The sequence below is a fragment of the Sceloporus undulatus genome, chromosome 3, assembly GCF_019175285.1.
Source record: "Sceloporus undulatus isolate JIND9_A2432 ecotype Alabama chromosome 3, SceUnd_v1.1, whole genome shotgun sequence".
Classification (NCBI taxonomy): Eukaryota; Metazoa; Chordata; class Lepidosauria; order Squamata; family Phrynosomatidae; genus Sceloporus; species Sceloporus undulatus.
Window position 1 is genome coordinate 81,209,084 of NC_056524.1, and position 20,523 is coordinate 81,229,606.

General features: G+C 40.5%; 1 protein-coding gene across 1 annotated transcript in view; it reads right to left on the minus strand.

Moving 5' to 3' along the window:
• IL1RAPL1 (interleukin 1 receptor accessory protein like 1) overlaps positions 1–19,630 on the minus strand; it is a 544,731-nt gene extending 525,101 nt beyond the window's left edge. Inside the window, exon 1 of the mRNA XM_042456097.1 lies at positions 19,397–19,630. Within this exon, the coding sequence (XP_042312031.1) occupies positions 19,397–19,536 (140 nt within the window). The 5' untranslated portion in view covers positions 19,537–19,630. The remainder of the gene's footprint in view (positions 1–19,396) is intronic.
• Positions 19,631–20,523: the final 893 nt, after the last annotated feature.

Here is a 20,523-nt window from a genome sequence, read left to right on the forward strand (position 1 = left end):
CACTGAAAATTTGTAAACTGCAATTTCTTACTAGTCTAAAAAGAAGCTTTTGCACTTTGGGATTCCCCTCCTCCCCACCAAAAAATTCAAAACAGAATTACCTCAGAATTTTTCACTTGGTTATTTTTAGATCTCAGAAACCTTGAAATATCTTGGGTGAGAAAGGGGACAAATCATATAAAGAATTACATGTTATATTCTGAAAGAGAAATAGCTATTCAACTGGGATGTGATTTGCATCTTGTACAGCTCCTCTAAAATTGGAACTAAAATAAATAAATAAAAGAGTCCAATAAATGGTGGTTTGAACGACAACAACAAAACATAAATCTTAGAAAAAACTTTTAGAAAATGATGGTTTCTGGAATAGCAATAAATAATAATGTCTACAGATATGGAGGACTTTTAAAACTTTTATGGGAATTTTTACCTTTTTGAACAGATGGAACTGATTTAAAAGGAAGATGCTAATTGCTATCTAAAATAGCTTTGTATGACTCACTGGAATCAATTCCTACAATTAGCTATGTAGCAAAGAAGTTGCAATAACCTTTCATGGCACTAAATTGTAGAATTGTTTTACTTTTCTGTTCTTTAAACAACAAAGGTGTTAATCTTCCTTTTCTAATGCAGAAGCATTAAAAAGAATAGTTAAGCTGTAAAGAGATTTAAAAGTTCAGATGAAATTTGCACAGTTTTACCACAACCCCTTTAAACAAGTGAATTTAGTTGTTGTTGTTGTTGTTGTTGTTATACACCCTTGAGTCGATCTTGAACCACAGCGACCTTGTAGATGAGACATCTCCAGGACTCCCTATGCTCTACTGCTCTGTCCAGGTCCTGCAAATTCATGACCTACTTAATAGAGTCCATCCATTTAGTATGTGGCCTTCCTCTCTTTCTATTTGCCTCAGATGTTGCTGTCAAATAACCACAGTACAACATGTTGGAAGTAAGGCCACAACTTTATTTGCAAACAATTGGTAGGGTTGGCACAAAGCATAAGGTCAGGATCTGTGCAATCAAACCACCTGATGTAGTCTGATTATCCAAACCGGGCACCCACCCGGTGCTTGGGATGACCTAGGGGCTAAGGAACACAACTTGACCGCAAACCTTGTCTTGCGTTCACCAATTCACAAAGCCCCTAGTCACCGGGAGGCGCTCCTGCGTTCTGGCCCCCGCAATGGCCAAACGCTTGCCCTATTTGCCCCCGGGTACCTATTGACTCCCAAACCAGAGCTCCAGAGCTCCATAGCCCTGGTACCACAACGTGCAGATCCTGGCCTATGCTGCCGCCAAATTGTGACTAAAAACCACCTAACAACAGCAGTGGGCGGGCAGGAGAAGCACCAAGACTTGCTCCCTTCCACAGCTTGGCTCCGCTCTGCTCGAAGCCAAGCAACCGACTGAGGGAAAGGGCCAGCAACACGGCCTTATATAGGCCTAGGCCCCTCCCTCCCTGCGTCCTGTGCGGGGCCCCGCCTCCAAGGCCCAGCCCACCAATGGGCAGCCTTGGAGGACCGGAAGCCCCGCACCAACGAAACCGTCTCCCAGAGCATCGCGGAGCGGAAGGGCCGCCCCTTCCACCCCTGCGCACCAATAGGGAGCCAGGCAAGCCCCAGAACACTCTGGGGCTTGTAGTCCAGCCGCATCTAGAGGCAAAATGGTCTGCCCGGCAAGGAGGGCGACCGTTGCTTCCCTCTACCTTCCCTTTAGCTTTCTTAGCATTATTGTATTGTTATTGTTTTTTCCAATGAGTCATGGCTCCTCATGATGTGACACAAGTATGACAGCCTCAGTCTTGTCATGTTGGCTTCCAGAGAGATTTCTGGCTTGATCTGCTGTAGGACCCATTTGTTTGACTTCTTGGCTGGCCATGGTAACCTCAGCACTCTTCTCTAGCACCACATCTCAAAAGAATTCATTCTCTTCCTATCTGCTTTTTTAACTGCCCAGCTCTCACATCCATACATGGTAATAGGGAATACAATGGCTTATATGATTCGAACTTTGATGCTCAGTTGTATGTCTTTACATTTTAGGGTATTTTCTAGTTCTCTCATAGCTACTCTCCCCATTTTTAGTCTTCTTATGATTTCTTGCCTGCAGTCCCCAATCTGATCAATATTTGATACCAGGTATGGGAATTCTTTTACTATTTCTGTTTCTTCATTGTCTAGGTTGAATCTGTGTAAATTGTCTGTGGTCGTTATTTTTGTTTTCTTTATGTTCAACAATAAGCCTGCCTTTGCACTTTCCCCCTTGATCTTCCGTAGTAATTGTTCCAAGTCTGTGATGTTTTCAGGTAGTAGTATGGTGTCATCTGCATATTTTAGATTATTGATATTCTTTCCACCTATATTCACTCCTCCTTCTTCTGTGTCCAATCCTGTTTTTCATATAATATGTTCTGCATACATGTTGAACAGATAGGCTGAGAGGAAGCAGCCTTGTCTGACCCCTTTGCCAATTGGGAAGCATTCTGTTTCTCCATGTTCTGTCCTGACAGTGGCCTCCTGTCCTGAGTAAAGATTTTTCATTAGGACTATCAGATGCTTTGGCACTTCTGTGTCTTCAAGCGCATTCCGTAGGCATTTGTGACCTATGCAGTCAAAGCCTTGCCTATAAAGCACATGCTGATTTTCTTTTGGAATTCCTTTCTTTTTGGAATTTAGTTACAGTAAACTTTTAACAGAATCAGCTGTATAAATGTCCTTATGCTGGTCACAGGATTTCTCCACTATGTAATGTTCTGCATAAGTCTATGTTTTGTATAATTCTTTCTAAAGAATAGTTCATATGCTCATGTTTGTGTGGCAGGGAAGTGGGCATACACTTAGACATTCCCTGTTATACACATGTCTCACAAGGGTAGGAAAAAAAGCAGGCAAAAGAGAAAGAGAGTTACTAACATATTCACTGTCTGCTTTTTCTAAGCTTTCTCAGAAATGTTTCAGATATTTTGTGTTAGAAAGACTACCATTTCTGAGGTCTCTTTTTAAAAAAAAGTTTAGTAAAAGTAAGACATTTTTGCCCATTTCTCTGGCTCTCATCACTCCTTAAAGGTTATTTTACTCTAGAAGGTATTTAGGGGATTATTATGGAGTAAATGTCTTTTTCAGGGGAGGGTTGCAGCCTCCAAGATCCCATGGGGGTTCTAATCAACACCACTAGCCTATTACAGTTGCTGACTCTGAGCTCAATTTATTATAAAACAAGGAAGGACAATTTCAGCCATCACTAAATTTAAAGCTTTCTAATTTTGTCCCCACTATGCCGGTGGTAGCTGGTGGATCCCATGTCAGAGTGTTACTTCATACTTTAAGGAAATTGTCCAAGGTGCTGAATTCTTTCCCCAAGCAATGTCAGCACCTTGGATAGCTCCTTTAAAGCTATCTAATACTTGGATTGGATTCATCATCCACTGTCATGGGAACATAGTTACGGGGCTATCCTATTTCTATTGGGCTTATCCTGCTGCTCCATACATCCTTTTTTTAGTTGTAAATGAAAATAAAGGGAGCAATATCTTAAGACCTGTAAACACAAAATAACATCTCTAGAGGTACTACAAGTGATGTTCCACAAAACAAGAATTCTCATAAATCAAGTCCTGTTTAACTAGACAGCTACACTATTCTTCCCACTTCCAGAGGCATTCTTGCCCTGGAGCATAAATTCACATAAGTAATCCTTTAATATTTCAGATTCATGCTTGGTTAAACCTAACAAAAGTACATATGCTTGTATCAAATATTCCAGTCTCATGAGTGTATTAAAATTTTCTAGGAAACCAGACATATGACTTTTATCATCTCTCAATTTGATTTTTTTCAAATACCACCACCAACAACAACAACAACAATTATTTAGAGAACCTCCACATGGTAAAAATAAAAATAAAATCTTTGATTCTTTATTTAAGCAAGTAAGTGTTGTTTATTGATACCCCACCATGAAATAAAGTGACCAGACACGTAAATTGGATGAATAAAGGGCTATTTATTTGACCTATATCCTATTTAAGCTAAGCACTTGAACTTACACCTTAAACATCAAACTGTGAGAAAATGATTAAAGTGAAAACCTGGTATGGGACCAGGTGAAGCCAGGTGTCAGTCCTAGACCTCCTCATCAGCCTTCCCTTTGGGCACAAACACCGAACCCTGAGGTATATCCAATTATTCAGACTGCATCCTCAACCAGTCCTGGGAAAGTAAACATAAGACACTCTCCCCCAAATTCCCTCGAATTTGTAAGGTTGAGCAAAACCCCCATGTCTACCTCAAAGGTAGGTTCTCTCACAACTCCACATCCCTTGACATGGACAAGCTGATCAATAGCCTAACCTTTCACCACAAAGGGGTGCCAATGGTATGTACTAAACAATTCTTTAATCTCATATGGGCCAGTGAAACCTATTTATCAGCCACCCTTAGCCAATTTCCAGTCCTTTTATACAGTATGGGGTAGGCAAAAAACCAGGGGAAAGGGGAGAAAAATCCTACCTGGCCCCAAAGCAACCAACAAAGTTCATACTGCATTTAGGGCGGGAGGTTGGGCTGCGTCATCGAAAAGAGGAAGGATGGGGGGTGTACCATCCTTGTATACTGACTCCACCCCCCATCACAAGCCTCAGCTTGGTCTGTTAGACCATGCTTCCATTTGAAAATACTGGTCTCATCATGGAGGGTATCAAAGCCCCACCCTCCATCAATGGCTCTGCCAATCATCCTGGTGTGAATAATAGTCATATATAATCAATCCATATTATGGTTTTCATTGCAATTGTACAAAGTACTTATGTAGCTAGAATTTTCCTGTTCTGAAAGGCACAGCACACATGAATTTTAGCCCAGCCACTGAGCAAATGATTCTGTGGCTTTCACACAGAGCCACAAGATTAGATAAACATGTTGTCAGTATTATTATTATGTGTATCTGTGGGAAGTATATTACAGCTTTTGTTGCATATTCTGTCATTGTACTTGAAGCATTCTTGTTCACCAGGGCTTTCTGTCTTCCTGGTGCCAACTACCAGCCATCATTCATCATTTTTCTTCCTCTTTGCTGCCAATCCCTTTTTTGCCCTAAAGAGCCTCATTTTATTAGACAAACAGAAGGAAGAGATTTTTGCTTCCTCATGAAAGTCATTTGTGTGTGTGTGTGTATGTGTGTTTGTGTTATGAAAGAAGGCACTATTATACTTACGTCTAGAGAAATTTTGTTTTTGGTGTTGTTAACTGCCTTCAAGTCGATCTCGACTCATGGTGATCCTATGGATGAGACATCTTCAAGACCCCCTTTCTTCCACTGTTCTGCTTAATTTCTACAACCCCATACCCATTATCTCCTTAATAGAGTCCATACATCTAGCATGTGGCTTTCCTCTCTTCCTACTTCCCTCCACCTTTCCCAGCATTATTGTCTTTTCCAATGAGTCCTTCCTTTCTCATGATGTGTCCAAAGTATGACAGCCTCAGTTTGGTCATTTTGTTTTCCATGGAGGTTTCTGGCTTGATCTGCTCTAGGATCCATTTATTTTTCCTTCTGACACTCTTCTCCAGCACCACATCTCAAATGAACCAATTTTCTTTGTATCATCTTCTTAACTGTCCAGCTCTTACATCCATACATGGTAACAGGGATTACAATGGCTTGAATGATTCATTTGCTCTCTCTGCTGTGATTCATCCAAACTGAGTGGAAGTCCAGGAGTTGAATGGAGTCTACCTATGTGCAGTTGTAATGCCACATGTTAGCAGATTAAATGCACCTGTTTCTGGGAGGCCTAAAGGTTTGTTGAGACGAAACTAAGCAAATGGTATCATGAATAGCAAATTACTATCAATTAAAGCAGAAACACAAATTAGAGTTGAGAACTGATCTGAAAGTTTGAATATTTGCCAAGTACCATTCCTCCCATTAATATATAATGGAAAGAATATGGCTCAGTTGAAATTCTGAGTAGACAAGGCTATCCACCAAAACCCCAGTGATCAAACAAGGAGGGCATTAGTCAGAGAAGCAATCAAGAGGCTAGTGGTAATTCTGAACTTGCTGGAGAAAGCCATAGTTGAGAGAACATGTCCATGGAACAAGTAGTACCTGCATGCTTCACAAAGCTATCTTTACATATTATAGTTAGGAAGCCATGGTTTGAACAAACCTATATTGAAGCAACTTTGGACTTTGCATTAAGGCATGTGGGAGATACTGAAAGCATCTTGATAAAGGTTTACTGGTCCGATGACACCAAAACAGATTTTTTTTGTCTTGCCTTAAAATAGTATTTGTGACACAAAGTCACAATTGCCTCAAGAACCCTACCACAGCAAAGTGGTTGTGGCAGCATTTTCTTGGGAAGGAGAGAGTAACATGATAGGCTTGAGGACAAAATGAATGGAAGGAAATACAGAACAATTGTAGAGGAAAACCTTTCTGTAATGGACCAGGAAACTAAGGTGGAGGTTTGACTTGACCTAAGTAGTTGAAGTAACACTGAAAGTTCAAAAACAAGAACCCGAATGACTTAGAATGGCTCGATAAAAGCTCAGACCTCAATCCAAGTCTGATTCTGTGGCAACACTTGAAAGCTGCTATTCATCAACAGTACTCATACAGCGTGACAGACATAGAGCAACTTTGGCAAGAACAGTGGTACCCAGACATTCCCAAAAATAGGTTCCATGTGCCTTTATGATGGAGGGGCATTCCTTCCCCACAAAAAAACCACTTTGGTCTGCAGAAGGTATTACCAAATTAGAATTCTGATAAACAGATGATTTGCTCACTATTCCTTACTAAAACAACTCTCTTTATGCAACCATGCAAACCCACAGAAAGGATTTGTCTTTCCCAGCAATGCAGCCTTACTTTGAAGAAAGAAGGCAAGCAAGCTGTCCTGTTCTTACAAAAACAGAATTATTTCCTCCCCCCTCTCTTTTCTAACTACATGCAGTAGAGAAATGTAATTCCTCAACTTCTCCCAAAGGCAAGTGTGCACTTGAACAACAGATGGTCCCACTCATAAAATCTCTAAATAGTCCTGTGATAAAGGTAGTTGATCAGTGACTCCACTTCTGCTCTTCTGGCTGCTTCCCTTTCCCTCAAGGCTATTGTTGAATTGTTCTTACAAGTGAGGTGCTTGCATGAAGAATTAATTCAATCTTCTTGTGAGCCTCTTTCCTAATTGTCTTTCAAGTATGTGTTAAAAAAAACCCCCACACACCTAAGAATCTATTCTTTTCTTATCCTTGCATTTTGTTCTCTTAAGTAGCAGTCCTTGATCTACTGGTGCATCATTTATGGGGGTTTAGGAAAGGGACACATGCATAAGGAACACATGGGATGATATCTCTATTTTCAGGAAGATAAAACACAGGAAGCAGAAGAAATGTGCATATTTTAGCATAAATGATACCAGAAAATACAACAGGCATCATACTGTATGGCACATAAGTGAGAGAGGACAAAAGTAAGATGCTGGGAAAATGGGAGAGATAGGCACCTTTATATTTTGAACATACCATGTATACTTAATTGGTGGTAATTTGTGGTTTGACATATTGAGACTCAATAGAAGATGGGAGAGGAAACACTTTGGATGAACCTTCTTGCCCATTTTCATTCCACAGCTGATGGCTTCAGTGGTTGTCATGTAGGCTAACCCCTGACCGTGCTGGAATTAACAGCTAATTAACAGGGATTATAGCAAAGCATTTTTAAAGAAATAGTTGTGTGTCCAAAATGGACAGCCAGCCCCAGCTATGGATAGGTGGCCACATACAATTTAATCAAAGAATTGACAACACAAATTCAGTCTGAAAGCAACTGAAATCTGACTCACTCTTATGGGTGTCATTAACAGAATGCCTCTGGGATACTTTGCCTTGAAATACTGGGAACAGAAGTATACTAACAAATGTTAGCCACAGTTCTTGGAAATGCAGCAAAATTGCCCTTTTGAATCCATGTGCTAGATAGGAACCTCCTGGGATTCAATGAATACAAACAGTAGAAACAGAGGCACAATACAGAATAATTGTTGGAGGTCCCCCCCCCCCCAGAAAATGTCTCAAAAATCTCTCTCCCTGTACTGTAATGTGGTAAAACTATTCTTACATATGGTCATATTCAAAGGCCAATGTATCATTCTTTAGGAAACTAAATTCAAAAGTTTAAAATTGCCTTAGTGGTATCATCTGCTCTGGACATCATGCTATGCAGTTTGATCTCATACAGAAACTGAATGGTTTCCGATCTGCAAAGGGGCCAGGCAGGGCTGCATACTATCACCCTATCTATTCAAGCTGTATGCAGAAAGTATTATACACAGAGCCAACTGGGATTGAAAGGCAGGAGAAGGTAATATAGAAGAAAGGAACATTAACAAGCTAAGATAGTCAGATGACACAATACTACTAGCAGAAACAAAGACCTGGAACAATTATTGAAGAAGGTCAAGGAGGAAAGTGCCAAGGTTGGATTAAAGCTGAACATCAAAACAACAACAACAACAACAACCACAGAAGAGATACAAAAATTCATTATAGACAATGAGAACATTAAAACAGTCAACAATTACCTTGGGTCAAATATTGATCAAAATGGAGACTGCAGTCAAGAAATCAGAAGAAGGCTAGGATTGGGAAGGGCTTCTAAGAAAGAACTAACAAGATCATAAAATGTAAAGCCACAACTCTGAACACTAAAGTGAGGCTCGTCCAAGCCATCATATTCCCCATCACCATATACTGATGTGAAAGCTGGACAGTAAAAAAAGTTAAAAGAAAATAAATTTATTTGAGATAGGGTGCTCAAGAAGAGTGCTGAGGATACTGTGGATGGCCAAGAAGAACAAAACAACAACAACAACAACAACAAAAACCAACCACCGGAAATTCTAGAACAAATCAAGCCTGAACTCTCTCTGGAAGCCAAAATAACTAAATTGAGGCTGTTGTATTTTGCCCACATCATGAGGAATAATGAATCATTTAGACAAGACAATGATGGTGGAAAGGTGGAAGGCAGTAGAAAGAGAGGAAGACCACATGCTAAGTAGATAGACTCAGTCAGGTAGGACACAGGCCAGAGTCTGCAGTTCCTGAACAGAAAGACTGAGGACAGGGGGTCTTGGAGATGTCTCATCCATAGGGTCTCCATGAGTCAAAGTCAACTCAAGGGCAGCTAACAACAACCAGTAGGGCAATTTCCCGCAGATGGTGGAGTGGGAAGGCCTGTCCTCTGAATATACTTGCAGTGGGTACAGGCAATTTTCAGAGTCTATTTTCATCCCTGGAACCCACCACAGGCAACACTATCCAACTGAAAACAAAAATGGAAGTGACCATAAACCCACGTCTGGTTTTAGAAAATTGCTTTTGAGGATGGGTGGCCAAAACAATGTGTGTGTCTCTGTACTGCTGCATCTTGTTTTAAAGGATAGTCAGTACTCCTGAAAATTTCTGGGTGACAATGTTTGTTTTCCTTTTCCATTTTTGCAGCAGCATGTCCAACGCAGGGAACTCTTTATTCTCAGGCATTTTCATCTTCCTCACTATTGTAATGTGCAGTCTTGCAGGGCACACATATTTCTGTAAGTGAAAAACTGTTTATCCTACCCAGTGCATAGGATCATTAAACAGGTGTTAACATTGTATTTAATGTTAACACCTATCACAGTGTCAATGATTCTACAGTTATGAGAAAAAGCCTTATTTCATCCAGAGGTGGAAATAACAGGTGTGACATAAAAATGGATTACCTAGGAGCATATTTATTAAATAATTTTAAGCAGAGAAGGGGACTTGGGATGGAATTCTATTCTAAATAGGCAACAAGCCTAAATGAAGAACTGGGTGAGTCCAAGGAATCAAATTCCAGATACATGCCATCTCCTGAGGCCCATATCAGTGGCTTCCTGTGTCATCCTAAAGCTGGTGCCTCAGAACTCCAAAGATGTATGACAAATTGGTTACAAGGTGATCCCCTCTTCTCCACATGAGCCCTGAAGCCCTGAGCTGCAGGGCTGAAGAACCATCAATCCCATTAAAGGTGCCTGTGGATGCTCATCAGCTTTCAAGTAACACCATTTTAATCGATTTTTGCACAATTTTGCTGGATACATAATGTGTTGGTAACAATATTTAACATGATATCAATTAGGTATGACCGAAGTAATCTGATCAGTGTTAGTGTTCCACTTTAGACCAGATCAAACCAAGAAGGAAAATCAATCCTCATCCAAAAAAATGACTGTCACTGACTATATTCTGTACACTGCAGGCAAGCAAACCTCCATAAAAAAGATCAAAGGAAAATAAAATCAAAGAAAATCCTATTTAGACTAAGAGAATCATAGAGTTGGAAGAGACCACAAGGGCCATCCAGTCCAACCCCCTGGCATGCAGTAAATCACAATCAAACCTCCCTGACAGATTGCCATCCAACCTCTGTTTAAAGATCTCCAAGGAAGAGGATCCCACCACACTACAAGGGAGTGTGGTTCACTATTGAACAGCTCTTACTGTCAGTAAGTTCCTCCCAATGTTGAGGTGGAATCTCTTTTCCTGCTCCGTGTTCTTGTCTCTGGAGCAGCAGAAAACAAGCTTGTTCCATACTCAGTGTGACACCCCTTCAAGTACTTAAACAGGACTATCATATCCAGGACCAGCTCTAGATATTTGGCCGCCCTAGGCGAGAAATATTTTGGCACCCCCTGTCACCCTTCATAATTATTTTTACCCCTTGATTTCCGCTGTTTTGTTTGTTAAAGCAAAACATGAAATAAAACTTAGATTCCAATCTCTCATCATAGTAATGTGAATTAGTCAAAAAGCCAATTAAAAAATGTACTCAGGACACAAGGAGGCATACATTTATGTTTTGGTGATTGTACAAAGAAACCGTCATATGGTAGCTATATGGATGAGCCAGCCCTGAACATATCACCCCTTAACCGTCTCTTCTCCAGGCTAAACATATTCAGCTCTCTAAGTCTTTCCTCAGAAGGCATGGTTTCCAGACCCTTCACCATTTTAGTCTCCCTCCTCTGGACATGCTTCAGTTTGTCAACATTCTTTTTGAATTATGGTGTTCAGAAAGGGAAATAGTGAGGTGAGGCCTGACCAAGAGTGACATTATTACTTCCCTTGATCTAGACACTATACTTCTATTGATGAAAACTAGAATTGCATTGGCCTTTTCATTTCATTTATTTATTTATTCAATGTTTATCCCACCTTTCTCCCAAAATGGGACCCAAGGCAGCTAACAACATACATAAACACATTAAAACAACAATTAAAGTCTTACAATTAAAATTGTAAAAAAATATAAAATATATAAATATAAAATTTAAACTATTCAAAGTTAAAAATAATAATCTAAAACCAACCTCTTCATGCCCCAATAAAACCAAGCCTGCAAGATCTTAAAAGGACTGTTTAAATAAAAATGTCTTTGCTTGCCAGTGAAAGACAAACAGTGAGGGGACCTGCCAAGTCTCCCATGGAAGGGAGTTCCACAGGTTAGGAGCAGCCACTGAGAAGGCTTTCTCTCATGTCCTCACCAGGCGAGCCTGGGATGGTGGTGGGACCATGAAAAAGCCTTCTCCTGAGGATCTTAGAGCTCTCAATGGTTCGTATGGGGAGATACACTCTCAAATTATCCCTGCCGCATCACACTGTTGACTCATGTTCAACTTGTGGTGTACTAGGACTCCTAGATCCCTTTCAGACATATTCTCCTTAAGCCAGGTGTCACCATCCTATATCTATGTGTTTCAGTTATTTGCCCTAAGTACAGTACCTTACATTTCTCTGTACTGAAATTCATTTTGTTAGCTTTGGCCCGGGTTTCTAATCTACTAAAGTCATTTTGAATTTTGATCATGTTCTCTGGGGTATTAGCTATTCCTCCTAATTTGGTGTCATTTGCAAATTTGATAAGCATGCACTCTGTTCTTTCATCTATGGGCCTATACAGACTTTTTGCTGGCCTGTGGGTGGAGTCAGGGTGCACCGTCCTCATGCTGGAAACCCTAATTCTGCCCTCAGGGCACCATTTTGGCCTGCACAGGTCCACACTGCATGCACCATCATTGTGGAACTCCAGTGCTGCATCCATATGATGCAGCACCAAAAGAGCACCATAAAGCCATGCCACCGCAGCTATGGCACCCCTTGCAGGTCACAAAAAGGAGCCATTTTTGGTAGCTCCTTTTTATGCCTTCCAGAGGCCAGATTGGGGCCGTGGCATGAGGTTGCCATGACCCTGATCATGCCAGTAATGGGGCAGCTGCAGACTATCCCATTGGAGCAGTCTGCATAGCCCCTAAGTCATTGATAAGGATGTTGAATAGCACTGGACCCAGGACAGAACCCTGTAGCACCCCACTGGTTACTTCTCTCAAAGCTGAAGAGGAGCAATTGCTAAGTACACTTTGGGATTGACCGGTCAACCAATTACAAATCCATTTAACAGTTGCCCGTTCTAACCCACATTTTACTAGCTTGTTTGCAAGAATGTCATGAGGAACATTGTCAAAGGCCTTACTGAAATAAAAGCGGTATCCAGGCCGGTGCAAAGTGCTGGCCTGAATACCTGCTAGGGTTGCCTTGGGGCATCCTTTCCAGATGCCCCGCAACCTTAGCATGTACCTGCAGTGTTGTAATGGTGGTGCCCTGCCTACATGGGCGCCGCCATTATGACATCACGGCCGCGCCGCCTCCAAACGGAGCGCCATGGGCGTGACACACGCGCACCGCTGCAGGGCGCTTGTGGCACCTTTTCAGAGGTGCCAGAAGGAGCTCCATTTTGGAGCTCCTTTCACCGTTTGTGTCGCTGGTGCAGCTGTGTAAAGGCTGTGCCAGCAACACAAAAGAGAAAGGGGCCAAGCGGCTCCTTTCTCTGCTTCCCTGCCACTGTTGCGGTGTCCTTGGGGCATGAAGCCCCAAGGACACCCCTTTTCAGGCTGTGGGGAAGTGGCGTTTTGCCGCTTCCCCGAGGCCAGGAAAAGCGATGGATTGGGGCCTCTGGGGCTGCCGCTGTGGCAGCTCAGGCCCCGATCCGTCAGGGAAAGGGGTGGGTGCAGGCTACCCCAAAGGGGCAGTCTGAATCCCGCCAAAGGTATGCAATTTCCACAGTGAGATGGATGGATTTTTAATGATTAATATCCCCGCTATAGATTTACAGAAATGAGTGCACTATGGATATATAGAATTGAGCTTTCTGGAGACAAGGTTTTGTGAGAGAGAGAAAATGCTGAACAAGATTTGCAGTACAAATGTTTATAGAACAAGTTGACCTTTGTAAGCATCAAGGCGTCTAGTTTGCTTTAAAAGCCGAAACAATTAAGAGCAGCATCCTTGGATGAGGGAAATAACACATAAGTGATAAGGAGTGATGGAATATTCCAAATGAGTCAAAAATGTATTTTTAATGTTCAAAATTCTGTGTCCTGAGTGTATGAAAGTTCCGTACGTTTGCACTTTGAACCAGGCAATGGAATGTATTGTTAGGGACCTCCTTGTTTGAATTCCTATATGAACAGCCATTTTCGTTGGTTCTTTGCCTCAGTTCTTTGAAACTTGATTTCCACTGAGGAATTTTGCCAGCAATGAACAATTTTGTATTCTCAGCCTTCTGGTTGTCCCTCTGCTCTGTCAAGCCAGTGGACTTAGTGAGATAAAGTCCAGGCTTTAAGAATCCTACAACAACAGCATTCCCTTCATCTACCAAGGTGGTAATTTTATATTTTAAAAAGAGATCAGATTAATCTGGCATGACTTGTTTCTCAAAAAGCCATGTTGACTTTTTGTGATTATGGTGTCCCTTTCTAAATGTTCACAGACTCTCTATTGATCTGCTGTAGCATCTTTTCTGGTATTGATGTCAGACTAACTATATTTGGGCTATAATTGTTGGGAACCTCCCCCCCCCCCTTTTGAAGATAGGGACAATGTTTGCCCTCCACCAGTCTGCTGGAACTTCTCCTGTTCTCCAGGAGTTCTCAAATATTACATTTGCCAGCTCTTTTAATAACCTTGGATGTAGTTCATCTGGTCCTGGAGTTTTAAATTCATTTAGATTAGCAAGGTATTCCTGTACTACCTCTTTACTTATTCTGTGCTGGATTCCCCCTATGGTTCCACTGCTCCCTTTTTCTTTTGTGAGAAGACTGAGGCAAAGAAGTTGTTGATTAATTCTGCCACTTTTCTGTCCCCTGTTAGCATTTTGCCATCTTCTCCACACAGTGATCCTACCATTTCCTTCATCTTCCTTTTTCTGAGAACATACCCCACAAAGCCCTTTTTATTGTTCTTAACTTCTCTAGCAAGTCTGAGTTCATTCTGTTCTTTAGCTTTTCTGACTTCACCCCTACATGTGCTCGCTATTTGTTTGAATTCTTCTTTGGTGATTTCCCCCTTTTTCCATTTCTTATACATGTACCGTTTAAAACTTACATCCTTTGAAAGTTCTTTCATCATACACCCTGGTTTCTTAACCCCCCCCCCTTTCTCCTCCTGATTGGAACAGTTTGAAATTGTGCCTTCGGTATCTCCCTTTTGAGAAACTCATATCCATCCTGAATTCCCTTCTCTTCTAGTATTCCTGACCACAGGATCACCCCCAGTATTTCCCTTTACTAGTTTACTGAAATTAGCTTTCCTAAAGTCTAGAATGTGTGTCTGACTATGCCTGACTTCTCCTTTCTACTGTATAACAAATTCCAGGAGAACATGATCACTCCCACCTAAGGATCCCTCCACTTTCACTCCATTAACCAGGTCATCCCTGTTGGTTAGGGTCAGTTCTAAAATAGCTGACCCCCTTGTTGCCTCTTCCACCTTTTGGACAATGAGTGAGGAATTTGCAAGACCTTGAGGTTTTGGTTGAGTTTAACTTCAAGAAAATATCAGGATAGTTGAAGTCACCCATCACTACTACATCTCTCCTTTTTGAGTGTGTGGTCATCTTTTCTAAAAAGGCATAATCAAACACCTCAGTTTGATTAGGGGGTCTGTAGTAGACTCCCACAATAACATCCCTGTTGTTTCCCTCCCCTTTCATTTTTATCCAGATGCTCTCCATCTGGCTTTCAGAATATAAGTCCTGGATCTCTTTACATATGTAAACATCACTGACATATAATGCTATTCTTCCTCCTTTCTTGTTTAGCCTATTTCTCCTAAAAAGGATAAACCCCCCTATTACTACATTCCATTTATGTGACTCATCCCACCAGGTTACACAAGCAGGCTCCAGGTGGTATTGAACCAGTATCTGGTGTATTGACATTGCCATCACCTGTTCCACAGTCCAATTACCAGTTCTGTTAATGCTGTGAGCCTTTCAAAATCTGGCTCCGCATCTGTGGAGCGGTTTTCCTTTGGACCTCCATCTGGAAGAGGATCTCACCCATTTTTATATGGGGTTGAAAACCTTGCTGTTTCATTCACCAGATTAAGCTGCTGAATTGTGCCTAAGGTTGCTGAAATAGATAGTGACTGATGGGAAGTTGGAGAGTTCATGTATATTTACAGTGTTTTATGTTATTGTTATTGTTATTGGGATTATATATGTTCAATGTTCTGCTGTTTGGTGCAAAGGACATTATAAATATTATTATTATTATTATTATTATTATTATTATTATTATTATTATTATGTCTGTACATATAGTTCAAAAGGAAAGGAAACTTTGGCGGGTTACAGACCGCCATTTCGGATGTCCTCAGGACGTCCCAGTTTGAAAAAGGGGCGTCTCTTCTAGCCTTACCCTGTTACGGACAGAGTCCGTAACAAATGGCGGTGGCCGTTCCACACGGATGCCGCCATTTTGACATAACGGACGCTCTACGTCCGTCCGTCACGCAGCAGAAGTGACGCCGCAAGTGCGCGCTTTGGCACTTGCGGTGTCTCTTTCGGGTTGCCGGAAGGAGCAAGATTTTCATGCCCCTTCTTTGCAGCGTGGAGGAGTCGCGCGGTTTGGCTGCTGCGTCTCCTCCGTGCTGCAACCGGCAGCAACCCAAGACCGCTCCTTTTGGGCGATCTGTAACGGGCCTTTATTTCTGTTACATATAGGACATGGTACAATTACCGAGAGAATGCCAGTTAATACTAAGACAAGTGTGGCTTTAACTGTATACTCTTCAAACTGTGGTTGCCAGGTAACATCCTGGGAATCAACACTGTACCTTTACATTTATCCATTAAGATGGAGATGAGGGCTCAGCAGCCATTTCGTCTCCTGCTTACTTTTCTTATAAATCTTTCATTTGCTTTTATTTGCTTCATCAACAGAACTCTCCTTGTGCTGCACAGCATACAAAAAAGTGTGGTTTAAAAACATTATCACAAACAACACATACAGGATCAATAGTCATATATCTAACCCCTTCTTCTTTACCCTAAAATGCAAGGTCTAAATAAACTTGCTACCTAGGCTCATATTCATTCATTCGTTCCCAGATAATCCTTTCCTTACTTCATTCCACTCTATCAGTTACTCTTCCTCTATCAAAACTTAGATTGTAAGGACCTGACGGAAGGAAAGTTATTGCTGTTGATTTGGTGTATTTTGACTACAAAGTGTTATGTACATGCCTTGTGAAAAGAAAGGCCAAGAAAGAAGAGAAAGAAGAGAAAACAAGAAGAGAGTTGTGTGGGTAGCATCAGCTAATGTTTGAGATATTTCATTATAAAATGGAGAGCCTTTTTCAAACCGCTCAGATTGTCAGGTAAAACAAAGCCACCTCTGTCAGCATCAAGGGCAGATTGGACTAGAATATTAGGGTCATATTGTATCCATTTGCAACTTCCCTAATGCATTGGTCGGGGGAAAAAGATTGGTTGCCAGCTAATGGCTAGAAAATAAAGGTGGCTTTATTGTAGAAAGGCCAACAGGTCAGTATATTCATGTCATTCACTAATAAATATAGCTCACTCAACATGCTAATTTTCTTAATTATGTCTTGCAGTCCAACAGTGGATAATCTGGAAGTTCACAGATGTTCGCAGGCAGAGAGTCTGAATTACATAAGCAAAAAGCCTGAAGCTTTTTATGGTACACAATGATGCCCCCCTCCCCCAAAGAAATAAACTCAGTATTTATCTAAAATGACTGAATTTGATAAATGAATGGAGAAATTATACAGCACTTTCAGCAAAGAGAACAAACTGAGATCACAGATATAATGCCATGTATAAATTAGCATTAAAGTCTGGACTTTTAATATATGACCAAACTACATCATTAGGACCTGCACTTGAATCTAAGCAATTACTCACCTTTACTCTATTCATGAGCATATGAGTAACAATTATAGGGGAAAGTACTTATCATTGTGAAGAATAGAGTGAGTAACAATGATAAGGAAAAGTATTTATCATTGTGAAGAATGGAGCACATAATGAGAGTATATAAGTACTGGTATGGTGAACTAAAAAAAATATGGAAGTTCAGAGCAGTCCCAACAGCTAGCCATTCAACCTCTATTTAAAATCTTCCAAACAAGGAGGCTCCACCACACTCTGAGGCAGCATATCCCACTATTAAACACCTCTCACCATCAGAAAGGTCTTCCTAATGTTTAGGTGAAATCTCTTTTCTTGTAGTTTGAATCCCTTGTTCTGTGTCCTAGTCTCTGAAGCAACAGAAAACAAGCTTGCATCTTCTTCCATATGGCATCGTTTCAAATATTTAATTGCTGCTACCACCCTGGCTTCAGAGGGAGAGAAGAAGAGGCAGGCAAAGTTCCACCATGCCCAGCCCAGAGACAAATGAAAGATCCTCCCTGCATCTTAACTGCTACCACCTTGGTCTCAGAGGGAGAGAAAAAGGGCCAGACACAGCTCCACCATGCCTAGCTTCAGAAGTGGATGAAGGGCACTCCCTCCATTCCAACTGCCACTGTCCTGGGTTTGGAGGGCGAGAAGAATCAGCAGTATCTGCTGAACCTAGTCCCCTTGGCCATTGCCATTCCCTTCTCCTTTTGTATCATGTCTTTTTAGACTGTAGGCCTGAGACCATCAAATTAGCAAACTCTTAAGCCATTCTAAGAGCCATTGTGGATGAAGAGTGTATAAATACTCTAAACAAATAAACCATGGCCATCATGTCACCTCTTAATCATCTCTTCCACAGGCTAAACATACCAAGCTCCCTAAGACACTCCTCACAGAGCATAGTTTCCTATGTGTGGCAATATTTTGAATACTTAGCAATGAGTGCTAAAAGGGGGGGGGGGCAAAGATATTGCATTTATCAACTGGTTATGGAATCAGGCTACCTTAATAAAAGGTGAGGTCACACTTACAAGACTTTAATCTATAATGGAACCTGTGCTTTGCCAGTAACTTGATCATATCTATAGATATGTGTCAATGAAAAGCAATCAGAGCTTTTTACAGTCTTTCTGCAAAGGGCAATAACCAAAATGTTACAATCCATTTAGCAATAAACTGTGCATTTTCTCTGCAAGGCCTTTCATGCATTTTTACATGCATCATTTAACCTATCTCTAAATTTAATTCTATATTCTCTAGTAATTTTCAAAATCTAAGTGGGAGCTGAGATTCTCTTTGTTTTCTCCCTAAGCAGGAAAATATGTCTCAGAGTGAATCTGTTTAGTAATGCAGAAAGATATGGAACAGTAGGATATGCATTTCATAAGCATAAGAAGTGATATGTTATACTGGAACATGCATGTGTATGCAATTCATTCATGTGTCATTTAAAACATGTTGAGTTTAATCTCATCCTGTTTCATTATGCAGCTGTTAAGATCACTGTGAAATGATACCTGTAGTATAAATTTTAGGGAATTATTTCCCCTGAAATTAGTTTGCCTTCACCAAGTCTTTCCTTCCTTCAGGTATCATTTCTGTAGACATTCTAATGACTTATGTGACAATCATGGCATAAATGAAATAACAGAAAAATACAGGTAGCAGGGGGGAAATGGAATCTGCTAATCTTAACACTCCCAGTAGGCAATAAAATATATTTCCTTCCTCAGGGAACAGCAAAGTCATAAATATGGCTTATATGTCTACTAAAAATGCCATTTCAAAGATTACATATTCAAAGCAAACTCATTCAAAATGTACTATGGGGAGTTTTCACCACACAGGAACACAGTGTGAAGACCAATTGAAACTGACTGGGCAGCATATGTAAAATACACATAGTTTCTACTGAACATAAAACAGATAAACATAAATACACTGAAGAGGTAAAGACACCCATTACATACAAACCCAGCAGAATAAAAAATATGACATGATAAAATTGTAATCATGAGGTGCTGTAAAGAACAAAGAAACTTCATTTTATAAAGCTTCTCTGTGATTTCCCTGGGGGAAGAAAATCAAAGCTACTTACCTTATGACACATGCATAAAGTCCACTGTCCTGTGCCACCGTTGGACGAAACCAAATCGCATCTTCCTCTTTGCTCATTCTGGCTCCATCAAAAGCTATAGGTTCCTCAAAATCTCCAGGTCCAGAGCTTTTGTACCACATCAAACTGAGTCCAGCACTTTGTGCTAGAGTGTAATTTGCTCTTATGTATCCATAAAACAGTGCACATTTTATACGAACAGGTTCTCCCACTAAGACTTGATATTTCTTGTAATCCACCGACCAGTCAGTACATCCATCCGCTAAAGATCAAAAAAAAAGAAAAAAAAAAAGAAAAAAATAACAATTTAGGAATTTGCATATTCTAGAAAGCAGAACGCAGTCTCTGCCTAATTTGAAAACCTACTTTTCTTTAGTGACCATTCTAGAGTTGTTTAAAACAATTATATCTCAGATTGGGTTCACTTAATATGTTGCTAAGATTTGACACAATAAATTGTTCTCTCTTATATAGAGAGTATATTTTACTCAATGTGAAACAATGAGCAGACCACCACCTTCATAATTTCTGTGATAAATATGGGATTATTCCTTCTTTTAGATATATTTTACAACATCAACATTTTAGTAAAAGAAGTGCAACAAAATCAGTCTCACACCATTAATTAAGATAACAATATAAACGAACGAAAGGAATTCTTCAATTTCAGGACTGGGGAATGAATTATCCAGTCTTTCCAATGAATTATCCAAGTTATCCAAGTTCTTTCCAAGTTCTCAGCAAGTAGCAGTTAGATGGAATGGAGAGGTTTAAGTTAAATTGTAGAATAGGTTGAGGGGGAAAATTCTTAATGTTATGGCTAATTGCACAGCAGAATGAAACCAATCTATACAAATCAATTATGTGTCAGCACTAAATATTTGTTAGAAAACTGAACTATCCAGCTTTCCTTAACACAAACACTATGGGTGGGAAGAAATCAAACAAGTATTTTCAGGGATTTTTCCAGATAAAGACAAGAGCTCACATACCCACAGACACCAACCAAACATTTTAATCTTAACTTAGGTGAAGAGACATCGTATTGTGACAAGACTAAAATTACTAAATAATCTAGAATTAATTTTAGAGAATAAGTTAAATGGTGC